General features: G+C 27.9%; 1 protein-coding gene, 1 long non-coding RNA gene and 1 pseudogene across 5 annotated transcripts; 1 reads left to right on the forward strand and 2 right to left on the reverse strand.

Annotated features, from left to right (window-relative positions):
* Positions 1–1,234: 1,234 nt before the first annotated feature.
* LOC105671072 (ABC transporter G family member 23-like) lies at positions 1,235–17,346 on the reverse strand. Of its 4 annotated transcripts, XM_067353626.1 has the most exons (16): positions 17,028–17,346; positions 15,656–15,824; positions 10,708–10,849; positions 5,880–6,124; positions 5,558–5,735; positions 5,386–5,479; positions 5,027–5,239; positions 4,807–4,919; positions 4,325–4,556; positions 4,051–4,228; positions 3,705–3,820; positions 3,549–3,619; positions 3,397–3,485; positions 3,142–3,318; positions 2,961–3,047; positions 1,235–1,718 (listed from the first exon to the last, which is right to left on the reverse strand). In XM_067353626.1, exons 2-16 carry the CDS (start codon positions 15,729–15,731, stop codon positions 1,504–1,506), a joined length of 2,226 nt encoding a protein of 741 aa, XP_067209727.1. In that variant the 5' UTR covers positions 15,732–15,824; positions 17,028–17,346; the 3' UTR covers positions 1,235–1,503. The 4 variants fall into 4 exon arrangements, with proteins under 4 accessions (XP_067209727.1, XP_012220372.1, XP_067209728.1 ...); XM_012364949.2 differs by having other exon boundaries at positions 15,656–17,346; XM_067353627.1 differs by lacking the exons at positions 15,656–15,824; positions 17,028–17,346 and adding an exon at positions 13,737–14,133.
* On the forward strand, positions 7,059–9,686 carry LOC136999262 (uncharacterized protein MCAP_0864-like; annotated as a pseudogene).
* Positions 17,347–19,700: 2,354 nt separating the features above from the next.
* On the reverse strand, positions 19,701–20,710 carry LOC136999473 (uncharacterized). The gene is made up of 2 exons (XR_010889859.1): positions 20,435–20,710; positions 19,701–20,348 (listed from the first exon to the last, which is right to left on the reverse strand). It is a non-coding gene; the product is annotated as an uncharacterized lncRNA (long non-coding RNA).
* Positions 20,711–21,694: the final 984 nt, after the last annotated feature.

The following is a 21,694-nucleotide window of genomic DNA, read 5'->3' on the forward strand; positions in this document are numbered from 1 at the left end:
ATTAATATATATTATATATTAATCGACATGTTGCGAAATGCATTCTGTATTATAATTAATAAAATAATGTTGTAATTATAATAATTATAAAAAATTAGTAATAACAAAATGGTGTATTACAACTGCGTAGCTTAATTAAGATACAACAAATTTGTGATAAGCAACGCTTGTTTATAATTATTATAATTATATCGTTATGCGATAATAACTGCTGAAATTAAGAGCATAAAATGATATATATACCATAAGTCGTGTACAATTATGAGTGCAAAGTAACTATAGTGAAGTGTGTTGCACGCTGTACATGTTTGTATATAGGAAACACTATGTATATTTGTACATGTAAGAGAGATTAATATATCGTCAACAGAGAAAAACTTATTTAATAATATTTAACAACGTATTTCTCCCCAACTTTTTTGAAAAATATATTTAATTTTTATTAAATTTTATTCAAAATTATTATTGTATAAAGTAATATATTTCGTTGTCTAATATTACACTTTTTTAATTTAATATTGTAATTGTAGTTATATGTACATTAAAATCAATGAAATTTTTAAAACAATATAATATTTTTTTATTGATAATATAATTATCAATATAATTATAAGATTTAGTTAAATCTAAATATTCATTTCTTTATAATATATATATAAAAATTATTTATTGTTTAAAATATTTGTTATATTTTAAACTTATAAAATTTAATATTTTATAATAAAAAATTAATTACTATTTACACAATTTTTATATTAAAATTATCCTATTTATATATTATAACTGATTTAATTGTCTTTAGTACGAAAATATTCAGTATTTTTAGTCATCTATTTGCAAGTAACAATTTGCTATTTATTATTAAGTAATATAACAAGTATAATGAAATTTACAAGAGTGTTTTTATTTTACAAAATATTTTATAAAAAAAAATTATTTAATTTGGAAAAATAAATCTCACACAGTCAATAAATTTTCTATTATAATTTGTTTCTAAATATTTAGATATAAATAGATAGTTAATATATATATATATATATATATATATAGATAATATACATTAAAAATTTTTTAGTTTTTATTTTTTAAAATTTAAGATATCCATGTTATTTTAGCGACTTAATAACAATGCTTTGTCATTAAAATAAAATAAATTTTTAATTAATTTAATTATAATTAAGTATGGCTATAAATAAAATAGGATATAATTATTTAAATTAAAATAAAAACGAAATAATAATATAAAATTACTATATTAATCAAATAAAGCTGTTAAAGAAATATTACAATTATAACGTTTATTCTTTGGAAGCAAATAAGTTTTTGTCGATAACGTTTCAAATAAATAAAGTTCTACACAATTATACATTTTCTTATACCTTCTATCTTCTATTAATTTAACGGAAATGTTTTAAGATAGATTAAATCTATATATTTATCTAACAGAACCCTGTGTATGCGTTCCTGTTTCTTTTCAAATAAATTCTTTCTAATTTCTAAATGTCACGAAGATTTGAATTTTAGGCCGCTTAAGCAACCAAGGAACAGTAGAATTATCCATGCTAGTTCTACTAGTACGCCACTGTAAACTTCCAACTCGTGCATGGAAAGACCCTTTTCTATAACTGCTCTCAGAGATATGGCGGGCACGGTTGTCGGCAAAGCATAACTGATCCAGCGGACTATTTCTGGCGATCCTTCTACCGGCCATAAACATCCTGTCATTTGTATAAATTAATTAGAGTTTATATTATTATTAATATATAATTAATTATATAAATAAATTACAGTAAAAATTAAATTAATATAACTGAACAATTTCTTATTAAAAAGATCTCGTTAATATTAAGTTTGATAAATGTATGTACAAGGTGACTCATGTATATATTCGTATATATTATTATCAAGAATTAAAAAATTAAAAATAAAATAAAATTAAAATAATATAGAATACTTTGTGTTCTCTAATATTTAATCAAATCACCCAAATATTTTGTAAATAGTAAGATTTATAAAAAAATTAAGCAAAAGTTATATGGTTTGACGAGAGCAAAAAGAAGGTTCTAATTTTTCAATAGTAAGGTTATTCAAAAATCAAATTTGTCTTTTGTAAATGGATCTATATGATTTCGATAGATTTCGAGCAGATTCTTAATTTTTATGAACAACCCTATAAATTTTAAACATTTTTTTATCCACAGTTTCTAAAATATTTTTAGCTCTTTGCGATCCAACTTTTCACGCCAACAATTCTTACTTATTAACTTGTGTTGCGCATTTCCATATAAAATAATAATTGTATTTTAATGTAAATAATAATCCTAAAATTATTTTAAAACATAAGTTTTACGTTCGAATTATTGAAAGAATACCTTCCAGGTTTGGTAATGCCTATGCCTGAGAAGAGTAGTTGGAGTACAAAGGGTTAAAAATATACATGCCCTTGATGTTATCCAAGATGAAGAACATGGATATGATACTTACTTGATTCCATATTTAAATGCGTTTGTGTGTGTATGTGTATGTGTGTATGTCATGTGTGCGCGCGCGCGTAATAATACGGGTAGGTGGAAACCTTGAGACGTGTTCTAAATATAAGAGAACGGGTTTCAGTACCATCTCAGTACTATCTCAGTACATTGAAGATTGTTAATTTCCTTATAATGTTTCATGGATAATAATCCTATACATTCGATAATTTTTTCATAAAACCTATCGTTTATGAGATAGTTGAGTTTGATTAAAACATCCCTTATATATATGTATATATATATGTAAGTATGTATGTGTATGTACAACTATATATATTAATTTTATGTATATACATATATATGTATATATACATGTATATAAGGGATGTCACATAAGATAAGAATTTAAAAGTTTGAGAAATAACTAATTTGACAATATTAAGTTAAAATAAAGTGTTATTTTCTAAATAAAGAAAAAAAGAGACTTGCCGCCCAGTAGTACAATCGGCATAAAACTTCCAGTTGAAATATAATGTGCCACAGTATGATTTGTGCACATGACAGAGATCAAAAAACCTGAAAATATATCAACATTAGTAATTAATATAATTTTTACCAATTTCTTAATTGTTGCTACTAGCTTTTTTGAGATATTGTGTGAAATATTTACCCCACATCAGTCCGCTGAAACCACTAAGATATACAATACAGATAACGTCGAATATCGATCCTTTAGTTTTTAGATTCCATACAAGAAAACTAAAGCACATTATCAATGTGCTATGAATAAATACAAGGATAATCTGAGTAAGAACGTGAGCCAGTAAGATTTCCACAGTACCGACACCTATATCATATATTTATATTTATGTAATTATTATGATGAGAAACACATGGAAAAGTAATAATTAAAAAACCAAATTACCTTGAACCAGACTCCGGTTCCACACACCCTCCGATCGATCTGTAATTATTAGAGCGGTGGAGAGTGTGGTGGCCAAAAAAAAGACAAGTCTGAAAAAGCATTAATGGTTTAACAAAAACAACCAATTATATTGTTTAGCCTAGATTACTTACATAAGTATCAAGCTTGGTGCCATGAAGCGTTTATACGTGATGTCTTTCGAACCATAAATCGGATCTTCGAACTGAAATAAAGAAATCAGAGATTTATTTTCTTATTTTGTTTATCTTATATAATAAATTATGACCAAACATAATAAAACAATTTACTCGAATAGGCAAAGAGGCGAATCTTTGTGAAAATCCACAGATTTTCATCGTATCTTTAAAAAATTCGTCAAAACTATCATATAGCTCTCTCTGCAAATAAGACCCGATTGCTATACCTGTAACAAATATCATTGGAAATTTAAATATTTGTTACTCCGTTAACGTTGAACCATTAATTAAGCTGCATGTTTAACTAAGATTTTTAAAATTTGAAATAGTTTTGGATCTTAATATATATTTTGAATTTCTTTATATATATCTTAATATTTTATTTAAAATAATTTCTTTAAGAAATCAAAATTTCTTAAACTTGATATAAAATTCTTTGTGTAATGTATATACATACTACTCATGTCGAGGTCAACTTTAATCTCACTGGCGAGAATATTGGCTTCCTCAACATTAATAAAGTATTCTACTCGTTCCTGCATAGCTTCGGAAAAGTTTTGGTTAAAATATATCATACCAACATGGGATCCATTGTGCACGCCAGTCATTGCATCGGAAAAATTATCATAATATTTCTAAAATATTAGTAATAATAACATTTCCTTACTTAAAAAAACGTATTAAAATAATATTTATGCCAATTTACAATATTAATTTTTAAATTGTCGTACCTTTATTACGAGAGAATCGTCAAAACTGTGCAAAAATTTACAGCTGAGATTGCCAAAGTGACACATAAAATCCTCCTTGTCGTACCAGACATTACCGAAGTTACTGCCGTAATTACAGTTGCCAGCTTCGTCATTAACAATCGCAATTGTTAAATTTTTCGGATTGTCACCGATAGCGGCAAAAAACGTACTGATTTGTAGTATCGGAAAGATAAACGCAAAAACTAGTCCTCTAAAAAAATATTTTTAATTATTATTTTTATAAAAAAATTGTGCAAATTTGATTGTTGAAATGTTAAAAAAAATATTTTATGTATATATATATATGTGTGTGTAACAATTTAATATTATAATTAAAAATAGTAAAAATAGTAAAATAATATATTAAAAATAGAAAAATTTAGAATAAGAACAATCGGAGATCTTTAAATCCATTTTTTAATACAAAAAGTTAATTAGTAAAAATGTTAGTGAATACTTACGAGTAATAACGTAAAAATTGAATCATGTTTTTCTTCATTAAAGCGTTGAATGTTTTCAATCGTGAAACCTTATATTTCGCATTTGTTTTATATGCTGCTTCATCTTTAACTAGCTGATTTGTTTGTACAGTAAAATGTTTGTATTGTAAAATGATATCGATTTATATCATATCTTATAATAATATAATAATAAGAACAGAGCAACTCATTTTATATTTACCTTTGTTCGTCTACATTTATCTCGACATGAAACGTCGCTTTCAGTATCTTCTGCTTTGGATCCGTAAGCCTTAGTAATACTTGTAACTGCAATATTTTCTTGTGTCTGACTCATTATCAAGAAAGCCTCTTCCAAAGATGAGCATTGAAATCGATCCAATAATTGCTCTGGTGATGATTCCGTCAACAATCGACCACATCTTATCAAACCGATCTGTATGCGTAAAAAATATAGTTTTACTATTAAATTTGGATTTGTATTATCGAGTAAAAAAAATTGGTTTCTTCACATGCATAAAATATTTTTCCGCAGTTCTGCTATTAATAAAAATAATGGGATTTAATTAAAATGAGACTTACCTTATCAGCATCCTTAGCTTCCTCGATATAGTGCGTCGTAATCAATATGGTAACGCCCTCCTCTTGCGTGATCCTTATCATGTAGTCCCAAATGCTGCAACCAAAATGCATATTCAAACACTTTCATCTTTTTCGATTTATTGCGTCTAAAGAAAAAGCATAATCTACTTGCTTCTCCCTTAGAATTGGATCCAGCCCCACAGTGGGTTCGTCCAGAATCAGAAGTTCGGGCCTGTGGATCAAGGCGGCAGCGAATGAAACTCTTCTCTGCTGGCCGCCACTCATATTTTTTACCAAACGATTTGACGGGGGTAACTGCAGTAATTCCGAGAGAAACCCCTGTCTTGTGTCTTAGAAACAAAAAATTGCAGTTATTTCCAAATGACCTACATTATGCGAACAAAACAGGATATGCAGATCGTTTAGAAAAAACAGATGCGGAATGCCATGATTCTTATGCAATAATCTTGATATTTTTCCGGTTCTCATCTTACCGATTTCTTCATCTTCGAGCCCATTAATTCTGCCGAAGTAGTAGAGGGCATCGCTCATGGTAAACTCTCCGACCAAGGAGATCTCTTGCGGCATGTAACCCACTCGGGGTCCGGGTATTCCGGAACCTTTGCTACCTGGATTTCCTCCCAGAACCCACACCTCGCCGCTGTTGAGACGTCGGACTCCAACGACGCAAGACAACAACGTGGTTTTGCCGCATCCGCTGGGCCCCAGCAATCCATATCTGTTTGGTACAGTAAAAAAAGATGTAATTAGATGTAATCAGAAAATAAATGTATAGAGAAAAAAGAAGAATAAGAAGGTATTTGGTTCCGCAAAAAGTCCTGTCGTTTTTTTCCTTCAAAGCGTCTTGTTTACCTCACTGCAATTTTTATATGATGAAGGTAATTCCTGGCGAGCAGTATTTGATATATTGAGTTTAGACGTCAATTCTAAACAGGTTTGGCGTCGATCGGACTCGATTAACTCTTGAAGTTTATTCGTTATCTAAGAGGAATTCATATCCCGAACGAAATTTGCCGAATCAGAATTGTGCTTTCCGCTCGGAAATGACGTTTTCTCCACACCTGTCGTATTTTACTGGCCGCTTCTGTGGCTTTGAGCTCGAGTTGAAACTCATAAAATAATACTGAGCGAATTCTCGTTTCACGGTTTACCATTTTAATGCTGCGTTAATGAATACATAATAGCAACTAGATTTGAATGCAAAAGATTGCAATTCCATAAAAACAAATGTGTAGGAGTTATATTAAGGTAAATAAAATGCTTTAAAAAAAAAAGGACAACATTTTTTACGCGGCTTGGTATTTTGCAAAATTATATAATATGCTTAGGCAAGAAGCATGACTGTTCGATCACAAATATGACATCATTTGTACAATATTAATTATGCCATGACTAAGCAATTTTAAACAGCAATGTGGAAAAAGGTTGCGAAAATATTCTTATTTAGCCTCACGGCAAATACACAATTTTCTAATGTGAGTTTTGCATATTGATTTGGTTTTGAAATTCTCGGTGGCTACTTATTTATTCATAGTTTGCACTTCATTGAAGAACAATGGCGTTTATGGTTTTGCTCGCAAATTGTAATTAGTCTTGTGCGGATGGCCAGTTCGATTCGTTATTAAAGCGCTGGTCACAATCTCGCTATTTCGATCATTAAATTTGCGGGGACATAACTCTTTGCCGGGAATGATTAACGGGGACTAGTATACACACAGTGGTTCGTAAACCTAATACATCTATTAAAAAATTGCCGCAACTAATATCAATAAATACGAATGTATCGCTATATATCCATACACCTATGCAACAAAAAATTGTAAATTAAGCAATAAGAAATCTATTAATCCAATCTATGCTTAATTTATCGAAACAATTGAAAAGCTGTTAAATCTTGTCTGTGAAATCTCTCTCAGGCACCACTGTGCGATTCTTTATTCTCGTTAGATCGCGATATGCCGGACAAAAGATAATATTGCCGTCTGAGTGATTCGATAAAATCATCAAGCAAATCTGCAACTTGCTTCAGTTTCACCGCGACATGATGATTATTAGTATTATTGCGATCTTGCTGCTTGTAGGAAGAAGTTTTTCTTCCTTACCCATTCAAGGATCGATGTCGATTAAAAATGATACGATATTGATCAATCTACATGTAAATAAATCTATTATTAGTAATTATTTTAATGAGTTTATGGAAAAATTACAAGCAGTGAAAATGAATCCGCGAATTCATTTCGATCGATTCAGGAGAAAAAATTATTGAAATTAATAGCAAAACAGATCATAAACGGAGTTATGTCGGTAAGTTTATTTGTTTTCAATGTTATAATATATATATATATATATATATATATATATATATATATATATATATTTAAATAAATTTTCTAAGGCATTTTATATTTTAATATTAAAGAAAATAAAAACAATTAAATTTTTTTTCATTCTTATTCGTTTTTAGTTGTAATTTATAATCGAGGAGAATCTCAAGTTTCTTTTCAATTAAAATATAAAAACCTAAAGTTTTTTTATATTATTTAATGTAATTAACAAATTTAATCTTTTTTAGAGGTAAACTTCAACAAAACCACAACTTCGAGAAATGTTGTCAAAGCTAATATAATGAATAATTCCATAAATGTGAGAAAACCTGTTTTAAAAGAGGTATTTTGTAAAATCATGCGTGAAAGCTATTTCGCAAAGAACATAACTTCTCGATCACATAATCGAAACGAATTAGAACATATTTACTGTAGCAATTTAGCAGTATTTATAAAAAATATGCTATTATATTTAATTAACAATTTTTAATTTTTTTTTATTAGATTTATGATATTAGCAACATCTTGCAACGTGTAACATCTTTGATGCAAAAATATAACAACAATAAAAAACTGGCTCATCAAAATACAATTCACAATGAAGATTTGCATCATTACATTGTTCCTCGAGGATATCAAAAGTTTATGGACTTTGATAAAAAAATTGATTATTTTGCATCTTCTCCAGGTTTTTCCAATGCCGAACTTACGTTTGAGAATGAGAGATTAAGTTTAGAAAACGAACTAAAGATTTTGATTGAATATGCCAAATCAATTCAAAATAGCTTATCGTGGTTAATTTGATTACTCGAGCTAAAATGGCAACAATTGCATAATGATTTTGATGATACTTCAAGATTGAAACTCTTACAGAAACAAGCAGGATTTCTTTTAGAAACTCTAATTGAAGATAATGGACGACAACGCAAAGAAGCGAAAAGCAAGAAATATCAATATTTTTCAAGAGATAAAAGTGAAAGTAATGTCTTAAACGTCGAAACGATCGAGCGTGAAAAACTAACAATATTGCGGAAAGGGAAAAATAGGAATAGAAAAAAGAATGCAAATGTAAAAAAGATGATTGACGATGGAGTTGCATTAACAACAGAATCATCGATTTTGGTTTATCCAACGTCTTCAAAAAATAGAAATAAAATATTAAACGTTGTAGAAATCAAGACTGAAGAAGCAACAACATTAAAGAATCTTTATAAAAATAAAACTGATGAGACCACATCAGTGGACAAAGAGATTAAAGATAGTTTTGAAGGAATTCGTAATAAAACTCTGAAAATAAACAAGAATAGAACTAATGATCAATTGGTATTCAAACCAGAGACGCGAATTTTAAGTTATCCCATATTATTAAAGAATATTACTAACAATTTAAAAAATAAAAATTTCACTGCTAATAAAATTAAGACAGCAGTTAAAGATAACTCTATTACGAATATATTTTTTTTCAAAATGAAAAATGTTGATCAGAAAACGTTTTCAAAATCGAAAGAATCCAAAAGAACTTCTCACGATAAGTCTATCAAAATCAAGTTTGAAAATCATAAAAATTTGTTCGGACAGCTGAAGAATAGTTCTACAATTTTGTTAGGCACAAACATGACAAACACTTTAGAAGAGACTGGCAGACAGAATGAAGTTAAAATGGGAGTCTTATTGCATGAATCCTTGAAGGGAAGTACGACCAACATGCCTGATACTGAGATTCTCATGCCTTCGAATGAAAGCAAAAATCAGCACGTGCCAAGAAAAAAAATTACGGATAATCATTATTATTCTTATGCAAAGGTGGAAACAAACGTAGACAGAACGTCGGTAATAGATGAGCTTTTGAAAGCGGTGGACGAAGTTCTGCTGACGGAAAAATCTGTAGAAATATTGCCGAGGCGGTTAAAAATGATTTCCGGCATATCTTGATGGCAGGGAATTACCGAAAGGCCTTCAGTCTTACGAAACACGTTGACAACACATGATCAATTGTAATAATAACTGGCCATTAAATCTTAAGTCTCGCGTCAGGTATTTTGACCCACTTACTTAAATCTACAAATAATTTTTTTCCGTAAATTATAAGGATATATAAGAATTTATACTTTCTAGTGCTTGAGAGTTAATTATGTGTGTGCGTGCGAGTGTGCATATGCGGAACGTGTTAGATATTGGACAATAATTCGAGATACATGTCCGACACACATTTCTTTTTCCGTATGTATCTTAATTCTAAACATTTGTCTGAATGCAATAAATAAATTCTTATGATAAAACATTACAAAACGTTTTAATAACTAGGTATCGCATCGTAAAATTCAAAAAGTATATTTATTTGGACAGTCGTTAGAAAGTTATGTATTTACTGTGTCGCTTCTTGTGGAACTGACAGCAATTTAACAGACTGACCACCAAAAATTGTGCATATTAAATACATAGTTTAAATGTTTAATTTTATTTATTGCGGTGTATGTAATAAAATTGCTAAAAATGTATATTATGATATATATTATTGTATGCCGAATCACGTCGACTAGCACGGCAAAATGCGAAAATTGAGCCGGGTCGCATAGTCGACACAGGCTGTACAAAACCTGTGCACCGGTTCACATAGCCAACGCAGTAAGCGACGTGTTAAGCAATCGGTGAATGTTGTGGAAAAGTACGTAATGATAGTTTACAGGTCGTTTCTATCAAGTCGAAGGATAAAGCAATTAAATTGGTGCAAAGGTGCGTTGTATACAAATGTATCGTATTTGTCAAATATAATTTTGACAAATTAAATCACAAATACATTTTATGAACCAATCATCTTTGATGATTTCAATACGCTTTTTTAAATTTTAAATAGCATTTTTCCAGCGTTTTTTCTTGAAAAATGCAAATTAACAAGTTTATTTTAAACAGGATTCAATCATATTGAAAGACGATGAACTTTTTACTTTTTATTGTCTATTAAATAACAATTACTTACATGGAGCCTCTAGAAACTGTCATATTCAGGCCGTCAAACACCAGCTTGTCTGCTCCATAATACTTTACGGCATTCCTTACGACCACTGCCTCCTGCTGCACCATTTTGCGAAATGGTGAGGATTGTTCGTGCAACGACCGAACTGTAATACAATTTTTATTGAAGTTAATCTAATAGCGTCTTCGAACAATTAGTTATTGGAAATGTTACTGTAGAAAATTAAAAATATATCTAGAAGACTTTGATATCTTTTTTCAGCAAAGATCAGTTTATCTTAAATTTTATTTTTGCAACTGTTATTTATTATTAACTATTAATTTAAATTATTATTTAAGATTATAAATTATTATTTAAGATTATGTAAATTATTTTACATATACGAATAACATCCAGCAAAAAATTATGACTTTTTTGCTGACATTGCTATTCTCATGACAAATAGTGCATGTAATACTATTTTTCTATTGCTGTAAATAATATAATATAATTTATGTTTTTACGCGTTGGAATGTTATTTTTCAATGGCATAATTGAATATATAAATATATATAAATACATAAATACAATATATAAATACATTATATTAATCTATATACCAATGTGCAGGCGTATCTATGTGTATCTATGTGTCTCTGAATGTGTTTATATGCGTAAGTTTTAATTGCTATTAATTAGATTTAAAAAAAAGAAAAGCAAGACGAGTGTTATAATAATCAAAATTTTATTTCTTACAAATCCCGTAGTCAGTATCGTTGAACATTGAAAATTTTTAATATGATTTTTAGAAGTCTAGGTCTAATGGAGATTAGTTTAATGTAAATTAAACCTGTATTTCTAAGATGTCTAATTACATCCAATTATATCGAATAAAAAAAAAAGGAGAACGTCATGGTTGATCGTAATTACATATTATTTTCTTTGCAAATGATTTTCGACTTGTATTTTGCAGTACATTTAAAGACACACAGAAACACATAACGCTATGTAAATTAGTATAATGTATCTCTTGAATTCAATCATGTCATTAAAAGATACCATTCCAACTCGTAAAAGCATAAATTATAGTGTTTTTTCTGGAAAACTAACTATAATATTTAATGAAAAATTATTGCATTGTTGAGTATTATGCGTATGACGTCAAACTCTTAACTACGATTAGTTTTACATAAGACTGCTTTGCATTTTAATTTTTTATTGCAAAGTTTTAAATGTAGCACAGTCGCTGTAGTAATTCATCATTTAAAATAAGATTTACATTGTAATTGTACAAAATTTATTTGAAACCTATACATTTAATTAAATTATATTTGCATTTAATTATTTTGCTCTGACACGTGCACCGTGTTTACCATTAGTTGTTTACCATTAGTTGTTTATCATTAGTTGTTTACCATTTTCTTCTAAAGAATTATGTTGGATTCAAAGGTGCGTTATCGGAGTCTCTAAGAGACGGTTTTTTTATTATTCTCTTTTATTTTGTGAATAATCCTTCTATTTTCACATGCAACCGTGTTTTTTTTTGGCGATCTGCAAATTTATACTTTCACTGTCACCTCATGAAACTACAGCTGGATATGTGGCTCATGTTTTTAATGATGTGAGAGCGGTTAATGATTGGATAGCAGAGAATGAAATGTTACTCAATAAAAAAGAAATCAGGATTCTGTACATTTACAGGAGCCGTACGTGCGGAAATGGAAATGGCATTTATTCTATCATGCACGAGAGTGACGTCATAGCTTTTTTACCCTTCGCTAGGATTTTATAGGTGTTACTCCTCAAATCTCTTCTGGCATGTAAATGTATCGAAAAATGAACAAAATATTATAAAATATTAAACTTAAAAAATATTATTATATTTATTTTAATACAAAAATAGCTAATCTAAAGTTGTACTACTAATACATACAGCTGAACACAAATTATAGTTAATTATAATTGAAGAACTTTAATTTTAAATCCTATAATTATAAACTTTTTTGTTTTAAAAACATATAAATCTATTATTATAAATCTATTATTCATACTTCTTTTAATATTGTGCTATATGATATTGTTTGAATCAAAATCCTTGGTGTAATAGTATGAAAGAGCATGTGACAAATAAATTTGTTTAAATTAATTTTTTTCTTGTTATGTAATAGCTTCATGGAGAAAGTACGTATATCTCGTTATAACCATCAAAGTTTAAGAGCAATCACCAGCAATATAATTAATTTTACCTAATTTACGAAGGCAATTACTATAATAATGTGTTCTTGTTTGACGAAAAACCATAGTGGTTACGACATTGCTTTAGCAAATAACAAATTTTTAGTAAAAAATTGTGTGTGTCTTTGGATCTAAAGTTCATGAAATGATATGTAGAGTTTATAAGGACCATGCTATGAGAAAAAGGATATTGTGATGTCCTCGTAATGTTCATTCACAAATCGTCAAGTGCGAACTATAAATTTTGCTTTATTCAAAATACGGATATTGCATTAACTATTAGTTTAAAATCAAAATGGTAAATGCAGCTTAGAATTGGCATGAAACAAGTAATCTTATATTGGATATTTTATATTTATTGTGTTTTATATTTTTTGTAATATCTGTATTTTTTATTTTACACTTACTTAATTATGTGTATGTATTTCATATTTGTTTACTAATTAATATATACTGTTAATTGAACTTATAAATAAAATATTTTCTTCTTTTTCCTAAAAAAATTTAATAACTGCAATTTGTGAAATTTCCTCTTTAATTAATTTTCTTCTATTAAAATATTTTCCCAATTTTTACTGATTCAATTACAAAAAGATAAGAGAAAGTTGCCGAATTTGGACTGACTTCTAGATTGGATCACTGTGAGAAATTTTGGTTCTACAGTGTTTGCAGAGTGTCTCTCAATTATCTCCTTACTGCTTTTGCTAAACAAGAAGCAAAACCAAAATTTCTCATGGCGATTCAATCTAGAAGTCGGTCCAAATTAGGCAACTCTCCCCTATACAAAATAAAATAATATGTCACTTTGTGTCATTTACCTTACAAGTATCTTACGTTGTACTCAGATATTTTTTTAAAAATCACACAAAGCAAATATTTTATAATCACAATATATAACACATTTAAATGTATAAACTATTGTATATTACAAATTTAATAAAAGATATTTATTATGCTATTATTACGAACTTTATATCACTGCATATCCTTAATTTGATTTTATCGTGATTACTTCTAAGAGACACTTGTTCTCCAGAACACATCACACGATGACTGATGTCTCTACGCATGCACGTATTATGTTTGTATATAAATCCCCTCCTTTCTGTCTCTTTTTTACCCGCACTTGTTGATAATAACTTCCTCAAAGCTGTTTATTTTATTGCAATATATAATGTTTTTGCTTTAATTACCTTTAATAAACAAATTATTCGAGTCTTATAAAATATTACGAAATGACGAAAATGAACATTATAAATTAATTATTGCTTATATTCGAATTATTTGAATTGTCTAAACTCAAAGTTTATTTTTTATTTTGGAAAACGATAAAAAATACTCAAATAAAATATACTTATGCATCGAATATAAATACAATATATTCAAATGTTTTGTCTGAGTTCTTTTCTAATTTTGGATATTTGTTAAACTATGTAAATTTTGCTGGAAATGTAAAAATCATGATGAAAATTTGTAACATTTTTTTTAGTAATTTTAGAATTAAATATAACATATATTTATGATATAAGAAATGATTTACACTATAAACTTTACGTTTAGAAAGAATTGAAATAAATATTGAGAGATAAGTATTTCAAAATATTCTTCAACCTAAAAACATGTTTTGTTTTGCTTTTAATCTTTTTCACCTAGAAATATCTGTATTTAGCAAAATAAAATAATTTTTTATTCTGAAAAAAATGTGTAAACAACAGTAATGAATATTTTTAGTTTTATATATTTTGTTTCCTTTGGAAAAAGAGTAAGAAAAAATAAAAAATCGTAAATGTAAAATCGATTTTATTTGCAAAGATCTTCAATAGATGTCAAGAATGATTACAGAAAGATTGGAGAAAGAAGTCTATTCTAAGTGTGTTCTATAACTGAGAAACTGGCACGTGGATTATCTACCGTTAAGAGAATCGTTCTCTGGTCAGAACCAGCTGCATAGGCAGAATGTGCAGCGAGTGTATAGTGCAGTCTGGTAGAGTGAATGCTATCAAAAGTATAACTCTAGGTCAATGTACTCTCTTTCGTAGCATTGCGCTCAAAGATCCGAATGATTCTGCAATATTTTACAGAATCCTTTTTTTTATAAATGTCATTTAAACAAAGTAAAATAAATTTTATGTATTTAATATTTAATAAAAACTTTATAAATTATACATAAATAAATTAGTAAATATATTTTTAAATAAGTATTTAATATAAAATAATCAAATTTTATTTAACACAAATTGATTTTGTTTTAATTGATTAATAACAATTTTAATTTATTTTTAATTTTGCACAAAGATTTTTGTTACTATAAAAAATTGTTCATTAAATATTATATTATATAGTAAATAAAATATTTATTAATTTAATATTAATTTAAAATGGATTATATACAAATTGTCAGACTATTCTATTTATAGTATTTTGTATAAAATTTACAGCGGTATAATTTTCTTTTGTCATGCAGTCAATCATGTTGAGGTAGCAAATATTTTACATGGTATTTGCTTTGTCATGTCTAATGAAATTCAGATATCTGTCGAATCGTGACTGCAGGAAAACAGAAACAACATGTTAGTAAAATTTACTAACTATTACTATTTAAGTAATATTTAATATAATAACAAAATTCAAGATATGTAAATTTCAAAGACAAATATGTAAATTAAAAACAATGATTTTAATACCCTTCTTTCTTTTCTTTTGTTTAACAATAAAGTAAAGTTTTTCCATCACTTACCTTTCGGATTTTTGCGCATTTTTCTGGACCACGATCTAATAGAGAAAATATGATTGTTTCGATCGCGCGGTGGCATTGATGTTCCAGGCAAACTTCCAAATGCAAGATTAATCTGTCCACCAACAATTATTATTATTACGTCGCAGGTAAATGATAACAACTCACGACACTATTACAAAAGGGATTTATGATGTAATGATAGAACACTCTCCAAAAATTAAAGCACTTTCACAATAGAAGATTATTCATTGACGTTTGTTGCTTTCAATTTAATAAGTAAGCGCAATGATTTTTATTTTCCTTTTGGCAACTTTCTCGCTATTCTTTTCTCCCGTTATTATTTATCTATGCAATGCGTTTCACTGTATAACACACGATATGTGTTTCATTGCTTTCTTATTTGATTTTCTTATATATAGCGTGACCATTACCGATTCATCTCATCTAAAATAGTGGTTTGTTAAAAAAAAAATTAAATAAATTGGATGTTGTATTTATTTAAAAAGAAATTCGTCAATTCTGCACAAAGATTTGTTACTATTTAAATGCTACACATACATTAATTTGTAAATCGTTGTGGTCTCTCTCTTAAATATAAGAAAATTTTCATTAATAATTAAATTTATTATTAAAGAATTGTATGAGATTTTTTTTTAAATAAGCAATAAGTAATTTACGATTTTTTGTTTTAATGTATTGAATTAGATTAAAGTGCTATTTAAAGTTATTAAGCTTATTTAAAGTGTATTTACTTGATCCTGTTTCTACTACTAAATATTTATGCTGTAAAGTCCAAAATATCGGATAATACCTGCTGAAAATTAATAATTAGTTTTCAAAAGTGATAATGATTCAAAATGTAAGTACTTTATCGACCCAATTTTGATGACAGGGAAAGTTTTGTTAAGCGTAATTGAAATTTGGCGACTTAATTCAATAATTAATTTCAAATGCTTTTGCTCATAATTTTGCTTTTATGTAGAATGCAGAATGCAGAGACACAGAAAGCAATAAACTGTGTGACATCGAGACGACTTTCAATTGCAGACAATTGATATCTCGTATTCTTTTGTTTTTCAAAGGTCACTTCCTACGAAGCATGTAATTTTACTGTGACAACAGCAAAATTTTACAATTTCTCTAAATATGTAAGTAATAAGAATAGGGGATCTATGTTCAAATGACATTTTTTACTCAGAATGACTGTCCAAACAATCTGATAAAGTTTGTTACACTTGTTCTGAATCACCCTGTATATATATATTTTATTTTATTTTGTGTATCCTATATTTTAATATCAAAGTTTTAATAAGATAAAGTTAATTTTTACTTTAAAAAATTATTTTAAAATTTAATCTTTCACATTTCTCACATAATTTAAATATGACTCTCTCGAGCAACTTTGATAAATCACACAAGCAAAATGGTTTTTTCACAAATTTCACGGAAATATCCACAAATATTAACAATGTTGATGCATTTCAGAAAAAAAATATGTGAAAAACGATATAATACTGGGGGTGACTTTACTCGACGAACTTGACCGAGCGCTTTGCGTTCGTTATATAGGCTCGACAAAGACTACGACTTCGTTTCAATACTGTGCTAGATTTACCCGGAATACTGGTTACAGTACAGTGGTTAAGGGTGGGGATTTATAGATCGGTGGTAGAGATCCCTTTCTACAGGTATATGTATATTAAACTATTAGACTTTTTCTTCTAATTTTCTTGTTCTCTTTTTAACTTCCTTCTTATCTTTTCTTTTTTCCACTATTTTACATATGCCTGAACATGCAATGATACTGAAGGGAGAAAGCGAGTAACAAAACGGAAGATATTATGCAATAAATTTTTGTATTGATGGATAACATTAAATAAAAAAAATCATAACGTAATAACGATCAATATCATTGCATAGTGTGTCTGTAGGTTTGTGTTATCTATGTGTTATGCAGTAATCACACAATATTCAGTAAACACATAGTAACAGTGATATAACATTGGCGTTATGTTACTGTTTGTGTTTACTGAGTATATTGTATTATTGAGAGAGTAAATGCAATATAATTATAATATTTTAAATAGTTAAAATATTAAAAATAATTCACATTAAACACGGAACACTTAATATATTTTTTACAAGTTGGAGAGATAATATCTGCAAATTCATTTTTAAGCAAATCAGAATCAATAGTAATTGCAAGTAATTTATTAATTGCGAATAATTTATTAATATAATAAATTTATTAATATAATAAATTTATTAATATTAGTACATTAAATATTTTAGCAATTAGTATCATTTTTAAATTTGTATAGAAAAATAAACTTTTACCTATTATTTTAAACTAAAAAATCTTAAAAATAAAATAATAAAAAATTAAAAATTAGTTGCTCCGCTATATCGATAATCTACATTCTGTTTTATTAAAGTGCGAGCATCTCTGCAAATTAAAAATATCTTTACCATTTGAGTGTTACCTGGTTTTGAATGTATTTACCATGAGATACCAAAGCAACCAGATATACTTTCTTGTATGAAGTAAAGCAAAAATAAATGCAACAATTCGGTCGGTAAGTTTTGAATTTATTTAATCACTTTATTTGATAATTAAATAATTTTTCAATTAATATTTGTAATATATTATATTTATACGCAAAGTTTTCCACAATTTTGTGTAATTTATCTGAATTTTTCAGGATAAGAAAATTTCTTGCCATTTGAAAACGACTGATGAAACTCGGAAAACTGGTTTGCGTCGTATCTTGTCGACCTTGTTTCTGTTTAAAAATATGTCAATGCCAGTTTGAGAAACATTTGCGATTCACTTTATAGCTAATTTTGCATACGTTTATCGTCTATGTAACTTTCTCAGACGACACGCATATCTTAAAGATACCTGAAAGACATCTAAAAAAACATCATTTTTTTTTGCTGACTTTTTTTTGCTGACATTTTTTTTTTAGAAGTTTTTTAGATGTTTTTAAGACATGTGCGTCTAGGTTTGATGTAATATTTCAAAAATAAAAAACCTCTCGTTGACTGAATAAGGAAGTATGATTCAAGAGTTATTACGTAACTAATCGAAGATATAATACAAATCTCGTAGTGTATGCGCCATCGAGAGAAAACGAAAGTGTAATCACTGTTTCAAGACGATTTCAGTCTGTCGAGCTCTTGATTTCAGTTCTCTTTATGTGTCATTTCCTCAATGTATATGAAAGTCATAACTATTGAGTTACACAATGATAGTGAATACATATGGATCACATACAACAATTTTAACATTGAGCGATGTTTAAAGTTGTTTTACTTATGCGATCATATCTCTAAACCTCAGCGAATATTGAAAGATTCAGCTTAATAGATAACTTTTATAATGTAAACATTTATTAAACAATTAAATATTTAAAATTATATTAACGTAATTATTTTAGACAAAGATAAATATTGATGAATTAGAACTATTATTTATGATAATGTTGTCTATTATAAATGTTATTATAATATAAATTACATATTTCCAAAAATTTACACTTTTCTATAATGTAAAAAAAGATGTAAAAAGAATTAACTATTATTAGAATAGAAAAGAATTAACTATTATTATGTAAAATTTAACATTTAAGAATTTAACATTGGCCATAAAATGGGAATCTTATTGTTATTTAGCAATAAATTTTATCTTTATTATAACCACATACAAAAATTTGCATTGTAAAGTTATACATAAAAAAATCTTTTTCGTATTTTTGATTAATAAATCTATTTAAAATATTTCAAGGAAATTATAATTTTTGAACATTAATTGCATTTATAAAATAAGTTTATTATCGAATTGTAACGGCGAAAAGTAAAAGATGATAATATTCTGATATTTTGTTGCGAATTTTGTAAGCCCATATCAAAATACATGTTAAAATTATGTATACAAGACTAAAAGAAAACTAATACATATTCACAGATATGGAAATATAAATGGCAATATTTTATGTCAGAATTTTAAATACTAGTATTTTAAATAATAATAGTCATATAGCTACAGTGGGAACAAAAGCATTAAGATTATCCGAATTGAATTTCGACATTTACAATGCGATAACTGTTTTTGTTGCAAAAAATCGCAAGACAAGTTCTCGAAATCTTCAGTAATAAATTACAATTCTTAAAAATACAACAAAAAACTACGTAAAGTCCGGATATTTATTGCTCAAATTCTTTTAAGAAGAAAATTACACAAAACAGACGTTTCGGCTACTAAACAGACATTTTGGCCATCATCAGTGTAACAATTCAAAAAAATTAAAAATAAATATTAGCATGTACAGATCATGGAGGTTAACGCTTACACAGAAATAATTAAAGATAAAATTCAATCTTGGACTTGCAAAATTTTAAAAACGTAAACGCAATGAAAGTCAACAAAAAGACAATAATTAGCAATAAAAAATTCCTTCTTGACATACGTAAAATGACATTGGCAAGGAGCTCAAAAGGTACATCCAAAAAATCCAAAAAGGTTTTAATCTTCGTTGAATCCATGCGTGATAAATTTGAAAATTATTAATTGTTGTTCCCAATGATAAAATTTGGGGCCAAATTGGATGTTTCTCCATATGGTGTGTGTGATTAAAATAAAAGATAGCGTCTCCTTTCAAACATTATAAGCAGTGAAGCGATCAGCATGAACCTTGTGAACATTAAAGCAATAATTAAAGCAAAAACTCAAAGATAAAAGAAATAAATTAATAAAATTTAAAATCTTGAAAAATGTACCTCATAGTACGGGCGGAAGCAAATGGAAAGAAACTCATGTCCAAAAAATGTAAAACAGAAAATTGGTCGGAATAAAAGAACGTGTTTAATCAATCAAAAGTTTCTTGACGACTTATCATTGGGGAACGTGTGAGAGAGGGTGACGATCAGAGCTGAGGAGATAAGAAGGAAAAGGAGGGGAAGGAAAGAAGTAGAAAAGGGGACGGAAGGGGGAACAAAAATATCTAAAAAGTGGGGAACTTAGAGAGGATAGGTAGATATGAATCCGGAAAGAGTTCGGTGTCATTCTGTTTATTGAGGCTATTAGGTTGACGTTTGATATGCAGCATTTCGGAAATCAATTTTTTGCCATATGAGGACTCACTATCTAAAACTTTAACATGATCCCAATCGAAATCATGGTTCAAATTCAGTCTATGAGCGGAGATGATAGAAAGAGAGCCAGATCTTTTCTTAATATCTATCTGATGTTTTTTGATTCTCGTTTTTAACTGTCTCTTGGTTTGATCAACGTAAGAAGCATCGTACTCAAAACAAGAAATTTTATATACAACTCTACTCCGCTGCATAGTATCTAGTAAATCCCTTCTTGTTTTTATGAATATGTCTAGTTTATTATTACAAAAGAGGCAGTTTTAAAGTTGTATTTATTGATTTTGGATTAAAATATTTCCGAAATGCCTTTGATGTAAGGGATTAAGAAAAATTGTTTTTTATCTCTATGAGAGTGTGAAGATATATTTATACTAATTAAAAATTCTTCTTGTGGAATTGAGGTATTTTTGGAAATTAAGAATCAACGCTTTCTGATACTGTTAACAGCTGACTCGACGGGAATATTAGTGAATAAGGAAACAACGTCTAATGAGGCTAACTGGTGATTTGAATCAACGACAATGTTTTTTAATTTCTCAACAAGATTAAAACTGTCTTTAATGAAACTGTTAGAATTGGATAAGTTTTTTTATATGATACCATGGAGAAAAACTGCTAGTGGGTAAAGAGAGCTGTCAACAGATGAAACGATAATTCTCATTGTCAGTGAATTACCAGGTTTATGGATTTTTGGCAAACCAAAATCTAAAATAAGTTTATTATCGAATTGTAACCGCGAAAAGTAAAAGATGATAATATTCTGATATTTTGTTGCGAATTTTTTAAGCCTATATCAAAATACGTGTTAGAATTATGTATACAAGACTAAAAGAAAACTAATACATATTCACAGATATGGAAATATAAATGGCAATAATATTTTAT

Source organism: Linepithema humile, chromosome 4 (genome assembly GCF_040581485.1).
Source record: "Linepithema humile isolate Giens D197 chromosome 4, Lhum_UNIL_v1.0, whole genome shotgun sequence".
NCBI classification, from domain to species: domain Eukaryota; kingdom Metazoa; phylum Arthropoda; class Insecta; order Hymenoptera; family Formicidae; genus Linepithema; species Linepithema humile.

Coding starts and splice junctions, on each gene's coding strand:
- LOC105671072 (XM_067353626.1), bottom strand. CDS start 15,731: ATGCCACCGCGCGATCGAAACAATCATATTTTCTCTATTAGATCGTGG. Junction 10,850..15,655: donor AATGCGCAAAAATCCGAAAG/GTAAGTGATGGA, acceptor ATTGTATTACAG/TTCGGTCGTTGCACGAACAA. Junction 3,319..3,396: donor GAACCGGAGTCTGGTTCAAG/GTAATTTGGTTT, acceptor TATATGATATAG/GTGTCGGTACTGTGGAAATC.